Below are 25,718 nucleotides of genomic sequence, written 5' to 3' on the forward strand. Positions count from 1 at the left end.
CGTTGGTCAACTCATGGAATGAGGACAGTATTAGAAAACTCATGTCTCCAGAAAGAGGGGACTGCTGAGGCATCGCCATAGTCGTACATTTGGGATCGTACAGGTGTCAGGATGTACTCCTCAGTAATGTCAAGAGGCCACAGGAATTAGGTGAGGCAGAGTGACTTGGAAATGACTTTCAGTCCTTCAAGAGAAGAGAGCAGCCAGTAGGTTGGTGGGCTCTCTCAATGACTGGAGCTCCAATCAAATGACTGGAGCTGGGATCAAATACCAAGAGCAGAGAGACGAATTAATGATTTTCATCAGTAGTTACAAAAAGAGAAATTAGGGTAGTTCACACCCCAGATAATATTTTAGAAAGACAGCTTTTTGCGGTGACTCACACCGGTGGATGACAGAAGGGCACATTTTTTTCCTGAAGAACTGTTGACACACATCTGCTCAAATAGATTCTTAACTTCCACCTCCACTGGCACAGGTAACAAGTTTACAGCCCCATACAAATAGAGAAAATGATTACATTCTGTGCGGGTGGGAGCGAAGCTGTGGAGTTTACTGTTGTACTTGTAAAACCTTGCCCTATGCCAGGTATCTACGCGGTCCTCAGGAAATGCTCCCTACATGGGTGGATGGATGAGAGAAAGGAAGAGGCAGGACTCAGGTGGGGGAGAGAGAGAGAGAGAATGGAGTTGTTATAATATATCCAACCACGAGGACCAACATTTCATTTAGTTTTCAGAAGATTGACTGAATAACAGTTTTATATAAAGGAGTGGCAAGTGAGCAGGCCATTCTAAACACAATTGACAAACTGGACATAAGTCCACAATTGACACCTGGACAGTTGTCCCTCTGGCCCTCAGCCCCAGGGCTCTGCAGGGATCCTGGGGAGGCTGGCCAGGATGGAGGTCACCATATCACAATCTCATGTTGCCAGAGACTTCCTCTGGTCAGTTCCATCACTGAAGGATGCCAGCCTGGGCAGTCTTCTTCCCACTCATGTCCACTGCAAATGGGCAGGCTATAAATGAAAAAGAATTATTTTTAAATATTTATTTATTTGTTTGTTTTTATTATTATTATTTTTTTATCTGTGTCGGGTCTTAGTTGTGGCACGCAGGCTCCAGAGCACGTGGGCTTATCAGTTGCAGCACGCAGACTCTGGTTGTGTCATGCAGGCTCCAGAGTGTGTGGGCCCTGTAGTTGCGGCACGTGGGCTCTCTGGTTGTGGCTTGCAGGCTTAGTTGCCCTGTAGCATGTGGGATCTTAGTTCCCCCGACCAGGGGTTGAACCGGTGTCCCCTGCATTGCAAGACTGAGTCTTAACCACTGTGGACCACCAGGGAAGTCCCTGAAAAAGAATTTTTTTAAAAAAATTATTTATTTATTTTTGGCTGCGTTGAGTCTTTGTTGCTACGTGCGGGCTTTCTCTAGTTGTGGTGAGCGGGGGCTACTCTTTGTTGCAGTGCGCAGGCTTCTTATTGCGGTGGCTTCTCTTGTTGCGGAGCACGGTCTCTAGGCACGCGGGCTTCAGTAGTTGTGGCACACGGGCTCAGTTGTTGTGGCTCGCGGGCTCTAGAGCGCAGGCTCAGTAGTTGTGGCGCACGGGCTTAGTTGCTCCGCGTCATGTGGGATCTTCCCAGGCCAGGGCTCGAGCCCGTGTCCCCTGCATTGGCAAGCGGATTCCTAACCACTGTACCACCAGGGAAGTCCGAAGAATTTTTTTTTAAACTCAAATGTATATAACCTTTTGGATAAGAAGCAGTAAAATTTCTGCAAGGAAATACCACGCCTGCCTGTGCTGGAGAATTCTCTGAGGGGAGGATGCAGTGAAGACAGTGTACCATGCCCAGTGGCTTTCACCCTCACTGCACATTAGAATCACTGGAGGCCTTTTGAAAAATCAACCATGTCTGTGTCCCATATACTAATTAAAGCAGAATTTCTGGGGTGACTCGTGTATAGCCAGAGTGTAGAACTACTAGGTCAGATTTTCAAAAAAAAGCTTTTGATAAAATTTCATCACAGAGTCCATTAAAAAAAAAAAAGTCAACAGACAGAGAAGACAGAAACAAAGGTTACAGATGAATGATTGTATCTCAGGATGGATCAGGGATTGATACTGGGACCAGTTTATTTGACAATTTTATAAGACATCCAGGGCACAAGTCACAGTGAAGTCGTGAAGCTTTATGACTTCAGCGGGCATTTGCTGAACCCTGTGTGCCAGACTCAGTTAGGTGTGGCAGGGAGGGGCCAAGATGCATGAGACTCAGGAGTTTATGGCACGCTGGCAAGATGGGCCGTGAGCATAATTAACTGTACCACAGGGTAGGAAATAACATGCCATTGGAGCATACAAATAAAGTGAGGGAAACGTTAGATGACGTCAATTTCTTCTAGTAGTAAAGTGGTAAGAAGGGTGTGAGTGGGAGAGTCGTAAGATACCCATGACATTGAAGAAAAGAGGAGAGATTCATTGGGGATGAAGATGAGGTCATGCATTTAGGGAGAAGTCATCCACACTGAATTAAGGAAAATGTAGGCTCTATAGTGGACCTTAGTCTTATCCATCAAACTTCTGTCCTCCCTGACCATTTGGGGGTTATTCCCCCTATGTGAGGTCTTGAAGGGAGTGAGCCCCATTTAATATTGTAGGAGTCCAAATGACCAGACTCTCACTTGCCTGTCCCTTTGTGGCCCTGGTAGGGCATGTGACTGAGGCTGGGCCCATCAGATGCTCCAAATGTAATGAATGAGGCAAAGATAAAGGGATGGTGAGAATTCATCTTTAGGGCAGCAGGTGCTGGTTGCAGCTTGGTCAGACTGCTTCTGTTCAGGAGTCTGAATGTGCCTCCAGCCTTGGGTCTTGCCTTTACCCAAGCCTGATCTTTCAGTCTCCTGATGATCGATCCTGTGACCCTCTAGTATCCTACAAGTATATTCTTAAAAAAATATTTCCAGGGACTTCTCTGGTGGTCCAGGGGTAAAGAATCTGCCTTCCAATGCAGGGGACGTGGGTTCGATTCCTGGTCGGGGAACTAAGATCCCACATGCCGCGGGGCAACTAAGCCTGCGTGCCACAACTACTGAGCTCACGCTCCGCAAACTACAGAGCCCACACACCCTGGAGCCCACGTGCTACAACTAGGGAGAGAAAACCTGCATGCCACAGCTAGAGAGAAGCCTGTGTGCTGCAACGACAGATCCCGTGTGCCGCAACTAAGGCCCGACTCAGCCAAAAAAAAAAAAATTAATTAAAATACAGTTTAAAAAAGTTTTGTTAAAAAAAAATATTTCCAGTCAAGAATCCTGGCTGATGCAGGTTTCTGGTGATAATTTATGGGCCAGGAAAGAGGTCTAGCCAGTGTTCAGTATAGCTTGATGCCACTGACCCAGTGCATTGCTAAAGCAAGGAAGTAAAAACTGGGGTGAGGAGAGTCTTCATGGAGAAGGGTGTAAGTAACAAAACTGAAAATGAAATCTAACCCAACTGTGATAGTTGGACAATTAAGCACTTAGAGTACACGGTTCGGGACATTTGCCTAAAGTAAAGTAGAAAGGAGAAGGTACCTCAAATACTCAAGAAAAGAGAGAGACTTCCGTGCGGGTACAGATGAGGTCCAGCTCAGGAGGGAGAGAGAGATTCTTGACAGACAGTGCGGGACACAGCTGCATGGCCAGCAGTACTGATCTGTGCGAGGCGACCCCAAGCAGAACAACTCTGCCCTCTCTTATTCTATCTGTTGTTGGTGCCTTCTGGGCCATGTGGGTCCTGGATCTCATTCTCTTGCTCAGCATTTATATTTCTGTGTTGGCACCAAGTGGACCAGGATGAACCAGACAGGAGCCCTGCGGAAATGAGGCCAGTGGAAGCGATGGCATGCCCGGGGCTCCCCAACCTCACGCCGAGGTGCAGCGGAGCCCTGAGGAGCGCCAGGCACGCCTGGTAACGGGCTGCGGGTGGCCTCATGGAGGAGCGGAGATTGGTGCTGAGTCTTGAAGCACAGTTGGGAGTTTAAGAGACAGACAATGAGTAGATTAGGGGTGTGGACAGAGGGTTCCAGCAGGCAGAGAAATCATGCTGATAGACTCTGAGTGTGCAGGGTGTGGGGCTGGAAGAGTCACAGACCAGGAAGAGCTAGGTGTGTCAGGGGGGTGGAAAGCCATTGGTATTTTTATGGCAGGGGCATTATGATCAGATGTGCATTTAGGTCACGCTGGCAGAGGCTTGGGGACAGAGCGTAGCCACTTAGCATTGTTGGTGGTGGTGGTTCTCAAAGGATCGTCCCCAGACCATCTGCATCAGCATCACCTGGGCACTTGTTAGAAATCCAGATTTGGGGCCCTACCCCAGACCTACTGAATCAGAAACTCTGAGGTAAGGTCCAGAAATCTGTGTTTTAACAAGCACTCCGGATGAATCTGACGCACACTCAAGTTTCAGAACCTCTGTGTAGTCCATACAAGAAGTGATGGTGGGTCAAACTCAAATGGTAGCAGCGCCAAGGAAGTGGGGTGGGGCTGGGGTATTGGAAATATATCCAGGATGTTGAATCTAGAGGATGTATGGTCAGATGGGGTGTGGGTGGGCGGGTGCCAGGGGAGAGAAAGGTACGTAAGCAGGTTCTGACACTGGATAATGAAACTGCTTCCTCATATAGGTGTCCCTGGTGGGCTTCCTGTTCCTTTTGGGCTTATACATCTCGTCCCTGGCCTCCTGTATGGGAGGCCTGTACGGAGCACCCCGGATCCTGCAGTGCATTGCCCAGGAGAAAGTGATTCCTGCGCTGGCCTGTCTGGGGCAAGGGGTGAGTGACCTCTTCTTTGAGAAATGTACATTTTGCCGCTAACCTGATCGTCGGCCAATAAATTGCTTAAGTCTTTCTGATAAGAGCCGCTGGTCCGCTTCTGGTGGGGAGAAACAAGAATGCACCCCTGTCCTCTGGCTGCTTTAGTCTGGGGCCAATGGACAAAGTGTCTGTCAATGTCACAACCACCCAGGGCCCTTTAGCGCTGGGTTAGCTAGCCGTCACCGTAGCACTGTGGACCCTGCACAGCAGGGAGAGGGAGTGCCACAACCTTTAATAAAAATAAATTCTGGATCCTCCAAGGTTAGCCTAGAGGGAAGAATCTCTTGGTGAGGAGGGGAGCTGGTCCTTGCAGTTCTAACTGTATCCTGGAGGTTCACCTTCCCTTTGGGGTTGCTTTAGGATGACTTCTCACACCTCTGGTCTCTGGGCTCTCTGTTAGTCGTCACGGCCCAAACCCTAATACAACTTGGTTGAGTCATGGAGCAATCAAATGAGACGTTCCTAAAACCGAAGGGGTGACAGGAGAAAGAAACAGAACCCCACTTCCCAATCATGTGTTTTGCAAGCTGTAGTTGATTTCTGTGTTGTTGGCGCACCACAGGGGTCCTCCCCACCCCCTTCCCGTGCCCATCCCCCCTCTTGTTTGGGGCCACATAGTTACAAGTCACCTTTAATTCCTCCCTTTACCTTCTTCCACTTCTTATCCACTAGTCAGCGTGGGCGGGTAGGACAAATGACTGTCATCTCTAGTACCTTCCATGTGGTATATGCCTTTTATTTTATTTTAATTTCATTTATTTTTTATTAGATAATATGTGTACAGGGTTCAAAACTAAAAATGATATAAAAGGCACCCTAAGAATTTTTGCTCCTGTCTTGAGTCTTCCTACTCTTTCTTCATCTGTGCCCATGCCTTACCAGTAGCTGGTTTTATTAGTTCTTTAGGAATCCTTCTCTCTTCTATTTTTACAAAGATTGTGTTCTACCCTCTTGCACTGTTGGTGGGAATGTAAATTGATACAGCCACTATGGAGAACAGTATGGAGGTTCCTTAAGAAACAAAAAATAGAACTACCATACGACACAGCAATCCCACTACTGGGCATATACCCTGAGAAAACCATAATTCAAAAAGAGTCATGTACCACAATGTTCATTGCAGCACTATTTACAATAGCCAGGACATGGAAGCAACCTAGGTGTCCATCGACAGATGAATGGATAAAGAAGATGTGGCACATATATACAATGGAATATTACTCAGCCATAAAGAGAAATAAAATTGAGTTATTTGTAGTGAGGTGGATGGACCTAGAGTCTTGTCATACAGAGTGAAGTAAGTCAGAAAGAGAAAAACAAATACCGTATGCTAACACATATATATGGCATCTTAAAAAAAAAATGGTTCTGAAGAACCTAGGGGCAGGACAGGAATAAAGACGCAGACGTAGAGAATGGACTTGAGGACACGGGGAGGGGGAAGGGTAAGCTGGGATGAAGTGAGAGAGTGGTATTGACATATATACACTACCAAATGTAAAATGTAGCTAGTGGGAAGCAGCCGAATAGCACAGGGAGATCAGCTCGGTGCTTTGTGACCACCTAGAGGGGTGGGATAGGGAGGGTGGAAGGGAAATGCAAGAGGGAGGAGATACGGGGATATATGTATACGTATAGCTGGTTCACTTTGTTATACAGCAGAAACTAACATACCACTGTAAAGCAATTATACTCCAATAAAGATGTTTAAAAAAAAAAGATTGTGTTCTATATACATTGTTCTATACCTTGCTTTTCTTCATATAATATAGCTTGGAAATCTATCTTTTCACATAAATATAGAGAGAACTTTCTCATTCTTTTTCCATCATGTGTATATGCCATAGTTTATTAACCAGTTCCCTATAGATAGTATGGCTTCCAGTAAACAGTGCTACAAAGGATACTCTTGTGTGTGTGTGTGTGTATGTGTACAATTTTGTACATGTGCAATTAGATATAGGATAAATTTTCATAGGTGGGTTTGCTGATCAAAGGGTAAATGTATTTTTAACATTAATAGATATTGCCAAAACACCTTCCATGGAATTTGTATCATTTTGTACTTCTACCAGCAATGTATGAGAGTTACTGTTTCCCAATAGCCATCATGACTGTTAGATTCAGGCCAAAAGACCCTGCCTTATAGGACTCTGTTCTGGTCTCTTAAGAAATTCATGAGGTCAAGGGGACCTGCCCTTCTAGATCCCATACCCACCTTCTAGACCATGGTCCAGGTATCCTACACCCTGGAATTTCCTTCCCAGATGTCCCCCAGCGTAAATGCAGGGTCTGCCAGGGCATCTTCCCTGAACCTGTCCATTTTAGGGCTAGGGTGTGGGCTGAGAATCCACATGTGGGTGTGAGCCCACCCTGCAGTGTGGTCTAGGAAGACAAGAGTTGGGGGTGGGCTGTGAGCTGGATCCTGCAGTGAGGAGCTCCGGGGAGCGCAAGAACTCTAAACTTGAACCTGGCCTTCCCCATCGTCCTGAAGGTATATTTGCCGAGGAAGGAAGACAGAACATACTTGATTTAATGGTTATGAGCTTGGTTTATAATTGTGCATATCTGGACACAGGGCGTGTGGCTTGCCATTTGCACTCGTGCCTGAGCACCACAGTGTCAGATGAGCCCGTCTACGGCTCAGTGTCAGATATGAATTTTCGCCAGTTGTGCGGTGAGACATGGCATCTTAAGATACTTGTGATCTGTATTACCCTTATTAGGAAAGGTGTTGAACACCTTTTCCCCTAAGAGTCATTTGCATATTTTTTTGTTTCTGTGATTGTTCGTCTTTTTCTTCTGAATTGACAGATGCTGTTTCTTTGTTACATGTGTTACAAATATTTTCTCTAGTTGTCACATGCCTTTTGGAGGAATATTTTTTGTCAAAGCTTCTTTACATATGATTAAATTTTACTAGTACATTTTTTCTTTTAATGGGGGAGAGAGGAGACTTTAAAAAATGTTTGAGGTATATTCAGCATACAGAAAAGGGCATAAAACCAATATAAACAGCTTAAACAATGACTATGAAGTGAACATCGTGTAACCTCCACCCAAGAACACTGCCAGCCCCTGATGCCACCCTCCACATACCCCCTCTGGTCGGAGCCCCGTCCCTCTCACTGTGGAAGCTACTATCTATACTCCTGTGATAATTTCCTTGCTTTCTCTGTGGTTTTACTCCGGAAACTTTTTCTGAAAAGGGCCAAATAGTAAATATTTTAGGCTTTGCAGGCCCTATGGTCTCTGTCACAACTACTCAACTCTGCTGTTGTAGCTCAAAAGTTGCCACAGACAATACCTAATGGGGTAAGTGTGGCTGTCTTCCAATAAAACTCTATTTGTGGACACTGAAATTAGAATTTCATGTAATTTTCAGGTGTCACAAAATATTACTCTTCTTTGATTTTTTTCGTAACTCTTTAAAAATGTAAAACCATCTTTAGCTCGTGGGCATACATAAACAGATGGTGGCCAGATCTGGCCCAGGGGCCATGGTTTGCCAACTCTGGATTACATCCTAGTTCAGTGTTGCCTGTTTTTTAAACTTTATATAAATGTGGCGTGCTTCTTTCATGCATCATTATGTGTATGTGATTTATCCGTGTTTTTGCTTATAGCAGTGGCTTGTTTATTATCATCTCTATATAACATTTCCTCATTTGCTGCAGTTTATTTACTCATCTTGCTGTCATGATATGTCCCAATTTGGGACTGTTGCAGACTGTGCAGCAAACATTCTTGTAGGAGACTGGTTCACGTATGGAGTTCTTCCAGACCCTGTACCCATTAGTGGAATTGCTCAATTGTAAGGTGTGTATATCTTCACTTACTAGATAACACCAAACTCTTTTTCCAAAGTAGTTGTGTTAATTTACACTCATATCAGCAGTGGGTGAGTGTTCCCATTCCTCTGTGTTCTTGCCAATACTTGAGATTATTAGATGTTTTAATTTTTGCCAATCTGGTGGGTGTTTAATGGTATCTCACTGTAGTTTTAATTTGCATTTCCCTGATTACTAATGAGGTTGGGCATCTTTCATATGTTTAATAGACATTCTTTTGCACATTTTTTTTAGTGGGTTGTCTGTCTTCTAGTTATTTTGTAGGGATTCTTTGTATATTCTGGATTACCCTTTGTCAGTTACATGTGTCACAAATATCTTCTCCCATTCTGTGACTTGACTTTTCTTTATGGTGTCTTTTTTTTTTTTTAAACACTTTTTATTATTTATTTATTTATTTATTGGCTGTGTTGGGTCTTCGTTTCTGTGCTAGGGCTTTCTCTAGTTGCGGCAAGCGGGGGCCACTCTTCATCGCGGTGCGCGGGCCTCTCACTATCGCGGCCTCTCTTGTTGCGGAGCACAGGCTCCAGTCGCGCAGGCTCAGTAGTTGTGGCTCACGGGCCTAGTTGCTCCGCGGCATGTGGGATCTTCCCAGACCAGGGCTCGAACCCGTGTCCCCTGCATTGGCAGGCAGATTCTCAACCACTGCGCCACCAGGGAAGCCCTATGGTGTCTTTTGGTAACAGAAGTTCATGTGTGACTATTTTATCACTTTCCAACCCACCCTTGTCAAAGTCCTTTCCTGGACCACTTGCATTTCCTACAGTTTACCTAAGACCTCCTTCCGCTTACCTAAGACCCTCCTTTTAAGTTTTTGTTAGTTTATGAGGATTTACTTTATCCTTGGTAGTTTTATTGTTAGAGTATGCTAAATAGCTGTAGCAAATATACCCCAAAATGTAATTTTCAGAAACAATAAAATGTATTTTTACTCATTTTTCTAGAAAAAATTTTACTCTGAGGTTCTAGGGAAGGTGTTTCAAGTCAACAGGGCCTCTGATCCTCAGAGACTCAGGCCATGATGACTTCACTATCTTCATCTTGTGACTTTGAAGATTGCACTCTGTTCCAACCCTCAGTAAGGGGAACGCGCTTGGAGGAACATACCTGGGAGGTTCACAGGTCAGATCTGAAAGTGGCTGACGTGCCTGCCCCTTCCATCACAGAGTGCTGGTATAAAGGAGATGGGAGCAGTGGTTAGATCCTGTGTCTATCCTGAGTGTAAGACTGACAGTATTTACTGGAGGAGAATGAGTGAGTGAGAAGAGGCATCAAGAATTTTGCTTGACTGAGCAACTAGAAGGATGGAGTGGCCATTTTCTGAGGTGGAGAAAATGCAGAGGAGTAGATTTGACAGGCAGGACATTGGAGGATCAGCAGTTTGGTTTTGGAAATATTAGGTTTGAGATCCTATTAGACATCAACCGGAAATGTTGAGCAGATAGTTGAATATTTAAGTCTGGATTTCAGGGGAACATTTAAGGCTGGAGATTCAAATTTGGGAGCTGAGAGCATTAAGCTAGTATTTAAAGCCACGAGCCTGATTGAAATCCTAGAGAAGGCACATAGACAGAGAAGAGAAGGGAACATAGACTGAGGTTGGAGCTGGGGATTGCTCTAAATGCAGATTTCAGAGATGTGGAGTGGCCAGTGACAGAGACTAAGGAGCAGTCAATGACAAGGAGACGAACCAAGAGAAGCGAGGAGGCCAGGGAGTGAGCAGCTGGGTCAAATGTAATCCTTAGGCCAAAGAAGATAAGGACTGAGAAGCGACTATTGCTTCTGGCCCAAGAACTGTGTCGGTGACTGTAAGGAATAGCTACTGTGGAGTGACAGGTTATATGGAGTTAATGCATTTTCTCCACTCCTGTCCTTCTGAAAGTCACCATACTCCCCTCCATTAATAACAGATGCACATAAATGTGTGTGTATGAGAACATGCATGTGCATGTTTAGTATCAGAACTCCCCCACCTCAGCCACCAATGATTCTGCTGCCACTCCCCTTAAGGTCATTTTCTCCATTAAAGCATGGGAAGAACCAATTTTGCACTTCTTTGATTTCCAAGGCTGGTGTTAAACCCAGTGAAAGACAAAAGGAGAAATATTTGTGAAATCCATGTTCTATAGTATTGTCCCATATTAATAGTTACTAATACAGTTAATGCCTGTTGGATGTGTTGGGTGCCCACTGTGTGCCAGGGCCGCGTCAAGCATTTTATGTGCATTAGCTCGGATCTCACAATAACCCCGTGGGTCGGATGTCGTTATCCCAAGTTTGTAGATGAACAGTTATTAACACACCAAGAGTCACGTGGGAGAAGTGGCTGAGTCATTATGAGTTGTTTCTATCATATACTGTGATTTTCTTCTGAAATTTCATGGTCTTGCATGTTTTTTTTGTTTCTGCAGAAAGGGCCAAGTAAAACACCCGTAGCTGCCATCTGCCTGACCAGCTTGGTGACCATGACCTTTGTCCTTGTGGGTCAGGTAAACGTCCTGGCCCCCATCGTCACCATCAACTTCATGCTGACATACATCGCGGTGGACTACTCTTACTTCTCCCTGTCCATGGGCGCCTGCAGCCTCCCACAGGTGCCTGAGTCGGTGCCCGGGGAGGGCCTGGGAGCTCCCCACTGCTCTGAGCACCTGCTCCTGGAGAAGGCTCCCAGCTGTGGCTCGGAGGGCGTTGCCTGGAACCTCTCTGAGGGCACTCTGCTAGAATTCACCAAGGACATGGATCAGCTCCTCCAGCTAACCAGGAAGCTTGAGAGTAGCCAGCCCGGGGGAGGAGAGAGCCACGGGATCCCAGAGAATGAGAAGGGGAAGACCAAGAAGGCCACCAAGCAAACCCTCCAAGAGAGCTTCCTCTTGGACCGCAGGTCTCCTGCTTCCTTCCCTCCTGAAGGCTCTGACGGATGGCCTACTGCCTCCTGGGAGGGGCAGGGGCCCCATGGGAACATGGCGAGTTCCAGAAGTGAAGGGGCTCGGCCTGGGGGAGCCTGCGGAGGGCAACTCATCCCTGAGCCCAGTAATCAGCCCAGGCCGAGTAGAGAAGGTGGGTGCTTGGGAATCACATGGGGCCTCCTAATTTGGGTGACTACTCAGTTATCACCACCCTCTTTCAAGTCCTCAGTTCATTTTATAGCTGGGTTTAAAATCCTTGTGAATTTTGTTTGGTATTTACTTTTAAAAGTTATGGTCAGATATCAGTTGAATTTGTAATTCTACTCTGGTATAGATAGTTAATTTTAAACAGAAATTTCTATGTACTCCTGTGTGTTAGAGCTGGGAGCCATGGCTAATAATCAAATATTAATTTCATTTTACTCAAAAATCAGCCAACATGAATGAAACCAGTTTCTCCTTTCAAGAGAAGTGGAGATGTGTTTTGACAAACTGCCTGGCAAGGACTCAGTGTGTTTTGTCTCTGGAAGGTGAATCTCCCAAACCAGGCAGGAGGGAATGGAGAGAAAGAAGATGTGCTTTAGGAGCACAGCTTTTCTTTGCTCCCTCAGATCTGTAGGCACAGAGACACAGGGAGAGACTCTCAAAGGGAGGCTTCCGGGGTATGAGAAATTCCGAGAGAAAGAGAGAACTCAGAATTTTTTAGTCTTCCATATTCTAGGTGCTTTACATATATTATTGCATGTAATATAATAGATATTAGCATTTTCTATTTTACCAGTGAACACCCTGAGTCCCAGTGAGGTCACAGAGATGATACCAATACTATGCTCAGAGCTGATACCTTGCACAGCTGGACATCACACCCAGGTCTCCCTGTATTTGAAGCCCATTAACCTGCTTCCTGAGATCTGTACAGACAAGTGTGGGCAGAGAGGAGGAGACAGGCGACACAGAAGGAGATGTCCAAAAATAAATGCTTTACGTTCTTCCGTACACCTGCTTTTCCTTCTTTACCTCCAAATTAGTGGGTGGTTTTTAATGGTAGGAGCATTATTAAAAATTTAAAAATTATGTTATTTTTGTCAAAGTAGTGAGTACAGTTTAATAAGCCAAGTGGAGTGAAAAGTCACATAATCAGAGATAGTAGTTTCCACTCTTCCATACCATCCCTCTGACTCTTCTGCCTCCCCTAGTCCCGCTCCCAGAAAATCCCACTTTCAACCAAAAAGTTGCTTCTTCTGTTAACCTTCATGTTTGTAGATAATATATTTGTATTGCTACTTCTTGATATGTCAGTTTCAGGTATCATCTCTTGATTTCCTATTATGATAAATGAAGACTAGCTCATTTATGCCACTCTTGATTTCTCATCCAATGTCCCCAGTATAATTACATCACAGTTTTTAAATTAATCTAATAGCTAGTATTCATATTATCATGATTAAGTAAATATTGCTTAACTCTGAGCCATATATTATGCTATGATTACATTTCCTTTTTTGTCCAACTTTTTCTGTTTCCTGAGGTTAATAATAGCCTTGGTTTTTTATTTGCTTGGTTTTGTGTCATCATTTTTTTCTAGATGTTCTGGCAGATATGGCAAACGCCTCTCAATGTTATTTTCCAAATGCTCGAATTCTTCAGAAATTTATCATATCCATTTGTTTTTTTCCCCCTCTGTCCTATGACTCTTATCCTGATCCACTCTAGTCTGTCAGTTCTTTCGGTCTGCTACAAAGCTGTTCTCTTGGAATTCCTCTATCACACTTCTCTGTCAGATCCAGGGGACAAGATTTGTTGAGTGTGATATCATGGTAGACTTTCGTCTTTTTTTTTTCCCCTACTCAGCCTTGAATGACCTCCCTGTGTTTGAAGAATTTCCAGTGTTATGAGTCTTGGTGGGAGGCACAGCAAGCCTTTCACTCTTAAAACTGAAAATGTCAGATACTCAGTTTTCCCGCCCCTCCTGCAGCCAGAGTTCAGGCACGGGACCAAGGCTCGGCTAATTAGATGAGCCCTCCATATACTGGGAACTGGGAGCCTGAAGAAATGGGGACTTTGAGGAACTCTCTGGAAGCATGATAGTGGCTGCAGGATGACTACATTCCTGTCTCCACCATCAGGGCTTTTCAGGGTCAGAAGTGTCTAGACCTTGGTGCATGCCACTGTGGTGTCCCCACTAGACTGCTCTGACATATCATTTTGAGTGTTGTCCCTGGCTATATAGCTCTGAACTTGATTCGCTAGCCTTTCTAGGTATTCTCAGAGGCTGGGAAATGTCTTTATAGCTGGCTTTATTGCTGCTTCACATGAAATCCTGTGGGTTTTTTTTTTTTCCCTAAGGAGGAAGGGGAGATTGGGTAACAACAATGAGTCTATGCCACAGCTCTCCTGTTCTGAATTTCCAAGAGCTCTTGGTTGTAACCTGATTTGTCTTTATCTTTTTTAAAAAATGTTGAACATCATCTCATTCTTGTTTTATAGGTATAACGCTTATCTTATTTTTCTGGTAATATTACTTATTCTCCCTTTAAAGTCTTCTTCTGCCCTATGTTCTTTAGATTCTTTTCTCTTTGGCTTGGTCTCACTCTCTCTTTTATATTGGCTTAACTAAAATGTCTGTTGATCTTTTGATTTCTTTTCCTATTCAGAAGTAAGTAGTGAAAAGCTGTTTAGAAGACCTGCATCCTGGGCAGAGCTTATTGGTTGGGGCACCTCACTGTAGAATGATCAAGAAGCTGGCTTTTTCATGGGAGGATCCCCAAATGTGATTAGCTAGAGGTTTCCTCCAGAGAAAAGTCCTTTAATCTCTTGCCTGGGGGTCCCCCATATGGCTGTTTGTATTCAGGGAGCCGGGTGACAAAAGGAAGCTGGGGGCCTCCCACTCTTTAGGATAGAGACTTCATTGAATTCCCCAGTTTCTAGCTCCATTCCCCCCACTCTTTGCTATGCCTGGTGTTCCAAGTTCAGGCCCTCTCTGGTTTGATTTCTTCAGAGGAACCCTCACATACCTTGGGGAGGGGGTCAGGCAAAGAGGGAGTTATTTCCTAGCTACATGGCCAGAGGAAAGGAACTTGATGTCCAACTGGTTCATATACAGTCTTGCAACAAGTCCCCTGCACCGTATCACTTCCCAAGGGCGGGTACTTCCTGGTCCTGAACTTTGTGAGGTCTACTAGGGTGCATTGGGCTGCTCATTGCTGGCACCCTCTCTGTGGGCCCTACAGTTGGCCCTCCTCGGCTCTGCTGTCTGTTACCACTCCTCCGTCACTGCTCCACCTTCCAAGACTTGTTTTTATCTTTCCTCTCTCATTCTCCTTGTGTTTGTAGGTTTATGCCTATTTAATGCCTTTTCTGTTTTCTCAGTGGGTTATCAGGAGAGATGTGTGGTCAGTTTGCAACGTTTAATCATTGAAGCTGCCCTATCTTAGAAATGTCCCGAACTCTTGTAAACCCCTCCGTCTCCTCCATCCTTGCTGCCTTCACCTTGGTTCAGACCCTCATCATCTGGTGCCCAGACTCTTGTTAATCTCCCCGCTCATCTCCAGCCTCCAGATTCTCCCATATCCTGTTTCTCCTTTTCATTGTCCGCTGAATGATCTTTCTAAAATAAAACTCTCCTCATGTCTCTCTTACTTAAAAACCTTCGTTGGAATCTATTACCTCCATCCCGGTGTGATTTGCAAGATTCTTGGCAACCCTGCCCTGCCCTGCCTTCCTGGCCACTTTTCTCATGACAGCTGCCACGTACATATGTCCAGCTATACCCAGACACGTGCCCCAAACACATCATGTTCTTTATTCCTTCCTGACTTTGCACATTGCATCACACCCCGCTTCCATCTGAAAAACGCCGACTTACGGTTTAAAATCCATTTGACTTTTCAGACCCCCCTCTGAGAAGGATTCCCTGATTTCCTCTCCTGTGCAAGCATAACATTTGAGTCACACTAGTGGTATAAACACTTATCACATTGTTTTATACATTCGTTTACACATTTGTCTTCAGGCCTGCTTGTCGTTTGCCTGTCTTAAGGAGAAGAAATACTAGTTTTATCGCTTTGCCTCCAGTCTGTGAGCTTCCTTTAGTTACAAACCATGTCTTTCTACCTTGTATTCATCAGCAATATTCCCACACAGTACATGGCTTCGACAGACACTCAGTAAAGGCTAATTAAATTGATGAGCAGTTGTACAAATATTGGCTAAAAATTTTAAACATTGACAGGTAAAGTAGAATAGAAAGAGTTCAACTATTATAAGAACCTAATGTGTGACAAACCAGATGCTGTAAAATAATAAGAATCAAGTCACTATTGAATAAATATTGTTGAGAGCAAATGGATCAAAAAATTAACTTGGGGCCATATTTGATACCTTATATAGCCACAAATTCCTTATTTATAACAGCTGCGCAAGAGAGAGAGTTCTGACTACTGAAGACATCATCAAAGACAAAAAGGATCTGATTAAACAGAAATAAAAAACATTCGCACAGCACAGTGTCACAGAAGGAAACAATTATTCTGACAAACACAACTGATAAAAGCATACCTTCCAAAGCATATTATTTTTAAAGACAGGAAGGTCAAAATCCAGATTCTACTAAAGAGAGGTCAGAAGAGATGAACACGCAGTTTACATTTGAAAAACCAGACTCGTTCACTGTGCGTTCAACAAAGTAACTTTCATGGTTAAGTGTTGAATGCTGTTTGTAGCTAAAAATAGGCAGCATTGATTGAGTCTGTCCCAGGTGCCTGGCACAGAGATAATCAGTTAACACGGATTAGCTCAGCTCAGCTCAGATCTAGGCATTGTTGTTACCTTTTTCCAGATGACAAAGGTGAGGCTTAGGGAAGTTAAACACTTGCTCAGGATAGGAGACAGTAGAATTTGAACCCAGGTCCATCTCACTTTAGAACCTGTGTTCTTAACCACTACACAAAGTGTATGCTGCTTGGGGCCAGTGTCTATTATGAATTAGGCCATGGTACTGATTAAATGAGTCCAATTTAAACCACCATTGAGATATTTCATATCTGTTAAGCTGTCAAAAATTTAGATAAAAAATAGCAGGTCAGTGGTAATCGGGTATATGTACACATTGCTGGAAGCAATGTCGATGGATTCATTCCTTTTGGATCCATTGATTAAAGTTTTTCATCAAATTTGGGAGGTTTTTGGCCATGATTTCTTCAGAAATCAGCAGTTTTGCTGCCAGAGGGAGCAAACTTGTGGGTTGTGCCTTTATAAGCTCAATGTGGTGAGCAAAGTAGAAAATGGAATGGGGAGATCCTCAGCTTTTTGCTAGCCTGAGGGAGCGGACCCAGCTAGGGTGAGCAGTGGAAGAGCCAGAAATTTAATGGGAAGATCCTAGAATTCAGAGAGCTGCAGAAGGACTACATCTCCCCGCATTCCCCTGCTTGGGGAGCCTCAGAGAGACTGACAAAAGTCAAAGCCGGGGAGACTGGAGAGCTGCAGCTTCGACTGTGCTTCCCAAGCCACACACAGATCTGCTGGCAGAGGGTGGAAGCCTCCTGGGCCACACGGACACAGGCCAGCTCCATGCTGGTAAGAACTGGGGTGGGGGTGGGAGAAGCCCAGGAAGAAGGCTGTAGACTCTCACTGTTCTTACCCTCAGCTCCAGCAGTTTTTGAAAAAATAAACACTTCCTGGTTTGTTGTCTCCGTTTGGTAAATTTCTAGAGCCCCAAGTGATTGTTTTTGATGATCTTGTCTAGTTGTATACCTATCTCTTACGGGGAGGATTCACTGACCTCTTTACATTGCGGTAGCTGGAAGTCCCTCTGGTTCATTCTTTCTGGAGAGTGAGCTTTCAAGATGTAACAAGAAATATAAAACTGTTTAATTGCTCTGACTTAGTAAATCTACTTAGGGGGATTGTATCTCAAGGAAACAACCCTAAACCAAACAACAAACCGTAAGTATGTACAAGAGTCTCGTAGCTGCATTGTTGGTGCTAATGACAACCTAGAAATAAATGTGCAGCATTTGGAAAGTGGTTAAAAGATTATAGAATCAACATGATAAGATACCACATGAACCTGAAACTTGATCCTTTGTGAACCACATCAACGCACATTCTTGGTTTGTACGTGCCAGCTAGAACTATGTGTTTATTTATCCTGATAAAGGTATGGAGTGTATTTCCAGAGATGGTTTAATATTGATTTTTAAGTAATTTCTGTAAAATTATTTAAATTCGTGATTTTAAAAATTGACATAATTGTCTTCCCCCTTCATGCTTAAAAAGTCTTTATTTCTGCATGGGTTTTGTGAACATAGAACTTGTTAGACATACCACTAGATTTTAAAAGACAATTTAATGTTATGCATTATGTTTATTATAGTTGATATTTTTAGCATGCCTAATGCATGGTTCTGCTTACCTGTTTGTTTGTTTTGTGACTAAAGCTTGATAAAGTTGCCTTCCCAGTTGTTATTCTAGTACTTCTAACACGAGAAGCGGTCTCCTCACACCACTAGTCTGTAAGACTTGTTTCTTCCAGCATAATCCTTGAAAAGAGAAAAAAAATTCCTTCTGTCATTTTGGAAGGGTTTTGAAACCATAGCTGTTCAGAATTCTGAATAATTGCCCGCCTGCATTGTCTGTCATACCTATTCAGAGTCATTGAGCATCATTGACTGAATTCTCCCTTGCATTGCTGATGTGTAGAACTGCACTGTGCTTGCCTGGAAGACACACCCCTTCCTATGACTCTCCCTGGAGTTCCTCAGAAAACACATACACATACACATACACACAATTCCCTTGGGTACAGTGTAATTGAGTTGGTGCAAGGTCAAGATCAAGTGTGAAACAGTGAGCTTCACATTTGGCAAACCTCAGAGAGGCAAAAATCTAAGTTCTTCACCAATAGTGTTTCTTCTTAATAATCAGTGGAGCAGCTGTATTTCACTAAGCCTGTGATTGAAAAAATGAATCATGCATTGCACATGTTGAAAGTATACAGTGTAATCAAAGACAATCTTAACAGTGTCTTTTCTTTAAAAAAAAAAAGAAGTAATAGAGCCATCAATTCAAATCAGTCATGCACCTTGGCAGAGTTCTTTAAAATTTATTTTATTGAAGTATAGTTGGTTTATAATGTATTAATTTCTACTGTACAGCAAAGTGATTCAGTTATATGTATATATCCATTCTTTTTCATATTCTTTTCTATTACGGTTTATCACAGGATATTGAATATAGTTCCCTGTGCTATACAGTAGGACCTTGCTGTTTATCCATTCTATATATAATAGTTTGCACCTGCTAATCCCAAACTCCCAATCCATCCCTCTGTCACCCCCCTCCCCCTTGACAACCATGTCTGTTCTCTATGTCTGTGAGTCTATTTCTGTTTTGTAGATAAGTTCATTTGTGTCATATTTTAGATTCCACATATAAGTGATATCATTTGGTATTTGTCTTTCTCTGTCTGACTTCACTTAGTATGTTAATATCTAGGCCCATCCATGTTGCTGCAAATGGCATTATTTCATTCTTTTTTATGGCTGAGTAGTATTCCATTGTATATGTGTGCCACATCTTCTTCATCCATTCATTTGTTGTTGGACATTTAGGTTGTTTCCATGTCTTGGCTATTGTGAATAGTGCCGCAATGAACATAGGGGTACATGTATCTTTTTGAATTATAGTTTTGTCCAGATACATGCCCAGGATTGGGATTGCTGGATCATATGCAACTCTATTTTTAGTTTTTTGAGGAACCTCCATGCTGTTTTCCATAATGGTTGCACCAATCTACATTCCCACCAACAGTATAGGAGGGTTCCCTTTTCTCTACACCCTCTCCAGCATTTGTTATTTGTAGACTTTTTAATGATGGCCATTCTGACATATGAGGTGATACCTCATGGTAGTTTTGATTTGCATTTTCCTAATAATTAGCGATGATGAGCATCTTTTCATGTGCTTGTTGGCCATCTGTATGTCTTCTTTGGAGAAATGTCTATTTACGTCTTCTGGCAGAGTTTATGTTAATCCACAATTAATAAGGAGATACTTCTTGAGCACTTCCTATACACAAACTCCTACATGCCTAGATTTGGTATTTAGAGGTACAAAAGACAGCCCTTGCCCTCAAGATATGGAAGTATAAAAGTTAAGTATAATAGTTGGAAGTATATGGTAAAGGCAGACATGTTGAGAGGATGAAGACTTCTCTGGGACCTAGGATGATTGGTCATTCATTTAGCCTCATGTATGGGACATTTACTACATTCCAAGTGCTGTTCTAGGTGCTGGGGGTGGGGAACATGCTGACTAGACATAGAAGGTCTCTGCTGTCATTGAACTTGCATTCTAGCAGGAAAGACACAAAATAAGCAAACACACATACTATGATGTCAGTAAGTGATAAATAGTATGATGAATAATAAAGTGGGGTAACAGGATAGAGACTGGAGTGGGGAGGGTGGTTCTGTTTCAGATAGGTTTTTCAGAAAAGATCTCTTTGAGAAGAGGATATTTTAATGGAGAACTGAATTTTATAAAGTAGTGAACCATGCAGAGATGTGGGAGAAGAGTTACAGGCAGAGGAAATGGCATGTATAAAGGTACAGATGGAAATTGGATTGGCAAATTCCAAGAAGAGCAGAAGTCCAGCGGTGAGTGGAGAGGAGTGGGTGGGGGGAGAGAGGTAGGAGATGAGTATAGCAAGGAAAGCAGAGGTCAGTCCTGTGTAGGGCCATGCACTCCATGGTGATTATGACAGAAGGTCACAGAAGGTTGTAGCTAGAGGTGTGATATGATCAGATCCAGCCTTAAGAAGATCACTGACTTCGTAAGGAATAGATTGTAAGAGAAGGACCTAAAGCCTGTTTTGAGGTATATTAATTAAGGGAGGCTAAACTGCTATAACAAATAAGCAAAAACACAGTGGCTCAAATACAACGGAAATTTATTTCTCACTTGCACTAACAGTCCAGGAAGGGTGTTCCAAATCAGTGGGAGGCTCTCCTCCATGCATTGCTTCAGGGACCCAGGGTCCTTCCATTTTTATGAGTTCACCATCCCCTAAGTCCTTATAGTGAGCAAAATCAAGACTGAGTTACCATGTTCAGATTTCGGGCACAGAGAAGAAGCACACCTACTCTCTCAAAGACTCTGGTGCAGAAGTGACACTCACCACTTGTGTTCACATTCCATTGGTGAGAACTTAGTCACATGGCCACACCTAACTGCAATAAAGAAGAGTGCTGAGGACTGAATGAATGCTAGGATTCTCCAATATTTGGGGGTTGGAAGGAGGAGGTGAGCCAGCAAAGGAGACTGAGAAGAAGTGGGCAGTGAGATAGGAGGAAAACTAGGAAACTGAGGCATCCTAGAAACCAAGAGAAGAATGTGTTTCAAGAAGAAGAAAGTGATCACATGTGTCAGGTGCTATCTGAAAGGTCAAGTAAGATGAGGAGCTGACCATTGAATTTGAAAAGATTCAAGTCATTGCCAACCTTAGGAGGAGTCGTTTTAGTGGAATGGTGTATACAACCCTAAAAGTAGGTTGAGGAAACAATGGAAGGTAGAAACCATATAGGCAATTCTTTTGAGAAGTTTTGCTATAAGGGAGACCAAAAAATAGGACAGTAGCTAAAGGGTGACCAGAAGGTATTTCTTTAGTTGGGAGAAATTACAGTGTATTTGTATTTGATGGGGATGATCTAGTAGACTATGGAAAAACTGACGAAGCAAAAGCAAAATCCTTGAGCAGGGCACAAATATAGGGATGGGCCTTAGGTAGGAGCCAGAACTGTTCATCTACTCTGAATACAGAAAGGCAGAAGAGAGGGTACAGATGAAAGTGGGTTGGTAGACTTGGTGATGAGAGGATATGAAAGCTGTCTTTTGAGAGGAGAGGTTGGAAATTTGTTACATCAGAGAGAAGGAGAATGAGTTGACTAGGTATAAGACTTCTGAGTGGTGCTGAAGTGTGGAAGCAGATAACATATCCAAGGGAGTACTTGCTGATAGTCTTGGATCATGGAATCTAAGCTAGGTAAGAGGGTAGTGAAAAGAGGAGGTAGGTGATAGGAAGAAAAACATACTAGGGCAAGTTGACGGAAGGTCCCTCTGTGGTCTATGAATAGTTGGGGTGGGAGACAGCAGAGCGAATGAGAAAAAATGGAGGTGACGGGCTGAGAGTAGATTGATTGAAATCACAATTTAGGAGGTGTAAGCTTTCTGGTAAAGACAAGCCTCAGTTGTGGCAAAGGGCATTAATGGTTGAGGTGAGTGGAAGTTGTCTTTTAGGCTGAGTTACAAAATTGGAGAAGAGGAGCTCATAAGTATTTGCTAATAAAAACACTAGAGGGTTTGGTAACAAATTAGTAACCAAGGATTTTGGCTCATTTATTTTTTAGATTTCTTCCTCAAGTCCAGGCTCCAGGAACAAGATATCCAGAGGAGACCAACTTCTTTCTACACTAGCATATGCAACCCCTGGGTCTCCCTGTTGGGGGTGAGTAAGTTCATTTTGATCTCAACTGTCCTTGAGACTTAATTCAGGTGGATACATGTGTGATCTTGGGGTGGGAGTTGGGGGAGGAAAGAGGAGAGTCTTCATTAGGAGCAATGTGATTTAACTGCCTGTTACATTAGAATTTAGATGAGGCTACATATGGCAAGATTACATTTAATGAACCACTTATTTTAATCAATGGTTTACTTTTTAAATAATTAATCATCCCTGATAAACTCTGGATCACCTAATTTCTAGATACACCATATTAGCATAATTTTACTCTAACTTGTTTCTCCTAGAAAGGAGTAGAACAAGGAGCTAGGATAGAATGTCTATTTATTGATTGTTTTGATTAGAGGGTACTTTCAGGGATGTCTTCTCAAATATCTACTTTAGAGGGGTTTTTTGAATTATGAGTGAACTTCAGTTATTCAGACTTGTAGAGTGTTCAGAGGTTGACGAGAGGACTGTTGTTTCTTAAGGCCCTAGCCTTGTGGCTTGCTTACCATGTGTTTAAACCATTAGCTGACTTGCACTTCCTTCTGTTTGAACAGGCTGTTGGGTCCCTTCTCATCATGTTTGTGATCCAATGGGTCTATACCCTGGTTAACATGGGTGTTGCTGCCATTGTGTATTTCTACATTGGTTGGACAAGTTCTGGGCTTCACCTTGGTAAGCAACAGAGCCATTTTGCCACCACCTCCTTTCTTCTCTTTTAGCATTTATTGAAAAAAACCTGTTTCAAACACCTATTAAATGCCAACACTGACTCAGATACAAATCCCGCTTTCAAGGAGCTGACAGTCTAGGAGAAAAAATATGGCATGCGCATAAATGATAACAAATGAAAAATAATAATAAATCGTGAGGTTTATAAGACATGTAGAAGTAAAATGGATGACAACAATAGCACAAGGGCCAGGAGGGAAGAAATGGGGATATACTGTTGGAAGTTTCTTATAGTATATGTGAAGTACTAAAATATCACTTAAAGGTAGACTGTGATAAGTTAAAAATGTGTACTACAAACCCTAAAGCAACTACTAAACTACCAGTATACCTTGGAAATATTGTGAGTTCAGTTCCAGATCACTGGAATATTGCAATAATGCGAGTCAGACAAATATTTTTGTTTCCTAGTACATATAAAAGTTATGTTTACACTATACGGTAGTCTGTTAAGTGTGCAATAGCATTATGTCTCAAAAAACAATGTACATAACTTAATTTTAAAATACTTTATCACTAAAAAAGGCTAACTGTCACCTGAGCCTTCATCGAGTCATAATAGTAACATTAAAGATGACTGATCGCAGATCACCATGAGAAATATAATAATAATGAAAAAGTTTGAAATATTGTAAGAATTACCAAAATGTGACACAGACACAGAAAGTGAGCAAATGCTGTTGGGGAAATGGCCCTGATAGACTTGCTTGATCCAGGGTTGCCACAAACCTTCAACTTGTAAAAGATGCAATACTGAGAAGCACAGTAAACAAAGTGCAGTAAAATGAGGTATGCCGCTAACACAGCAAAGAATTACAAGTAATAAGTCAATAAAGGGGATAAAATTGAATTAAAAATACTCAGATCAACGTTAATTAGAAAAAAGAGAAAAAGATAATAGACCAAAAACAAATAGCAAGGTGGTTTATATAAATCTAGCCATATCAGTAACCACACTAATTTTAAATAGTCTAAACTCTCCCAATCAGGGACTTCCCTGGTGGCACAGTAGTTAAGAATCCGCCTGCCAATGCAGGGGACACGGGTTTGAGCCCTGGTCCAGGAAGATCCCACATGCCGTGGAACAACTAAACCCGTGCGCCACAACTACTGAGCCTGCGCTCTAGAGCCCATGAGCGACAACTACTGAAGCCTGCATGCCACAACTACTGAAGCCCGCGCACCTAGAGCCCATGCTCTGTGACAAGAGAAGCCACCACAACGAGAAGCCCGAGCACTGCAATGAAGAGTAGCCCCAACTCAAGGCAACTAGAGAAAGCCCACATGCAGCAGCAACGAAGACCCAACGCAGCCAAAAATAAAAATAAATTAATTAAAAATTTTTTAAAAAGATAATTAAAAAAATAAAATGAAATAAACACTCCCAATTAAAAGGTCCAAGCACTGAGATTGTCAGATTGAATAAAAAAGCATGATCCAACTATATGCTATCTACAAGAAACCTACTTTCGGTATAAAGACACAAATAAGTTAAAAGGATGGAAAAAAGATACATCATGGTAAGATAAATCAGACAAAGCTGGAGTGACTATATTAACATCAGACAAAGTAGATTTCAGAGAAAAGAATATTACCAGGGGGTCTTCCCTGGTGGTGCAGTGGTTGAGAATCTGCCTGCCAATGCAGGGGACACGGGTTCGAGCCCAGGTCTGGGAAGATCCCACATGCCGCGGAGCAACTAGGCCCGTGAGCCACAACTACTGAGCCTGCGCCTCTGGAGCCTGTGCTCTGCAACAAGAGAGGCCACGATAGTGAGAGGCCCACGCACCGCGATGAAGAGTGGCCCCCGCTTGCCGCAACTAGAGAAAGCTCTTGCGCAGAAACGAAGACCCAACACAGCCATAAATAAATAAATAAATAAATAAATAAATTTATTTAAAAAAAAAAAAAAAGAATATTACCAGGGATAAAGAGGGTCATTTCATAAAGACAAAGGGAAAATTAATCAAGAGGACATAATAAATCTTAACATTTATGCACTTAAAAACAGAGCTTTGAAATATAAAAAACAAAGCCTGATAGATCTGCAATAATAAGTAGAAAAATTCTCAATTACAGTCAGAGATTTCAACACCTCTCTCTCAATAATTGATAAAACAAGTAGGCAAGAAATCAGTAGGGCTTTAGAAGACTTGAATAACGTTATCAATAAACCTAGCCAAATTGATATTTATAGAATATTCAACCTAACAACAGCAGAATATATATTTTTAAGTGTACATGAAACATTTACGAGCATAAACCATATTCTAGGACATTTTTTAAAGTCTCAGAAAGTTTAAGGGTATTCAAGTCAATTCAAGAACAAAAGGGGAAGTAAATTAGAAATAAATACCAGAAAGATATCTGGAAAATTCCCAAATATTTAGAAACTAAAGAACACTGGATAACACTAAATGACTAAGAACACTAAAGAGCACTAAGTAAACTAAAGAAACTAACTCATGGTTCAAAGGAGAAATAAGTAAAATTAAAAAGTATTTTGTACTGAATAAAAATGAAAATATAACATCAAAATTGTGGGGCACAGCTAATTCACTACTTAGAGGGAAATTTACTGCATCAAATGCTTATATTGGAAAAGAAAAAAATGTCTCAAAATAATAACCCCAGTTTCCCACTTAAGAAACTAGAGAAAAAGAGCAAATTAAACCCAAGTAAGAAGAAACAGGGAAACAATGAAGATCAAAGTAGAAATCAATAAAATATAAAACAGGGAAAAATAGAGAATGCCAGTGAAACAAAAAGCTGGTTATGTGAGATCAATAAAATTCACAAACCTCTAGCCAGACTGATCAGAATAAAAGGAGAGGAAACACAAATGATCAACACCAGGAGTGAGAGAAATGACA

At 42.5% G+C, this 25,718-nt stretch overlaps 1 protein-coding gene across 1 annotated transcript in view; it reads left to right on the forward strand.

Moving 5' to 3' along the window:
- The window catches only part of SLC12A8 (solute carrier family 12 member 8), a 141,032-nt gene that overhangs the window by 105,232 nt on the left and 10,082 nt on the right, over positions 1-25,718 (forward strand). The window contains exons 9-12 of the mRNA XM_036851538.1: positions 4,664-4,810; positions 11,115-11,760; positions 22,016-22,113; positions 22,671-22,788. Of these exons, the coding sequence (XP_036707433.1) occupies positions 4,664-4,810; positions 11,115-11,760; positions 22,016-22,113; positions 22,671-22,788 (1,009 nt within the window). The remainder of the gene's footprint in view (positions 1-4,663; positions 4,811-11,114; positions 11,761-22,015; positions 22,114-22,670; positions 22,789-25,718) is intronic.

The sequence above is a fragment of the Balaenoptera musculus genome, chromosome 4 (genome assembly GCF_009873245.2).
Source record: "Balaenoptera musculus isolate JJ_BM4_2016_0621 chromosome 4, mBalMus1.pri.v3, whole genome shotgun sequence".
Lineage (NCBI taxonomy): Eukaryota > Metazoa > Chordata > Mammalia > Artiodactyla > Balaenopteridae > Balaenoptera > Balaenoptera musculus.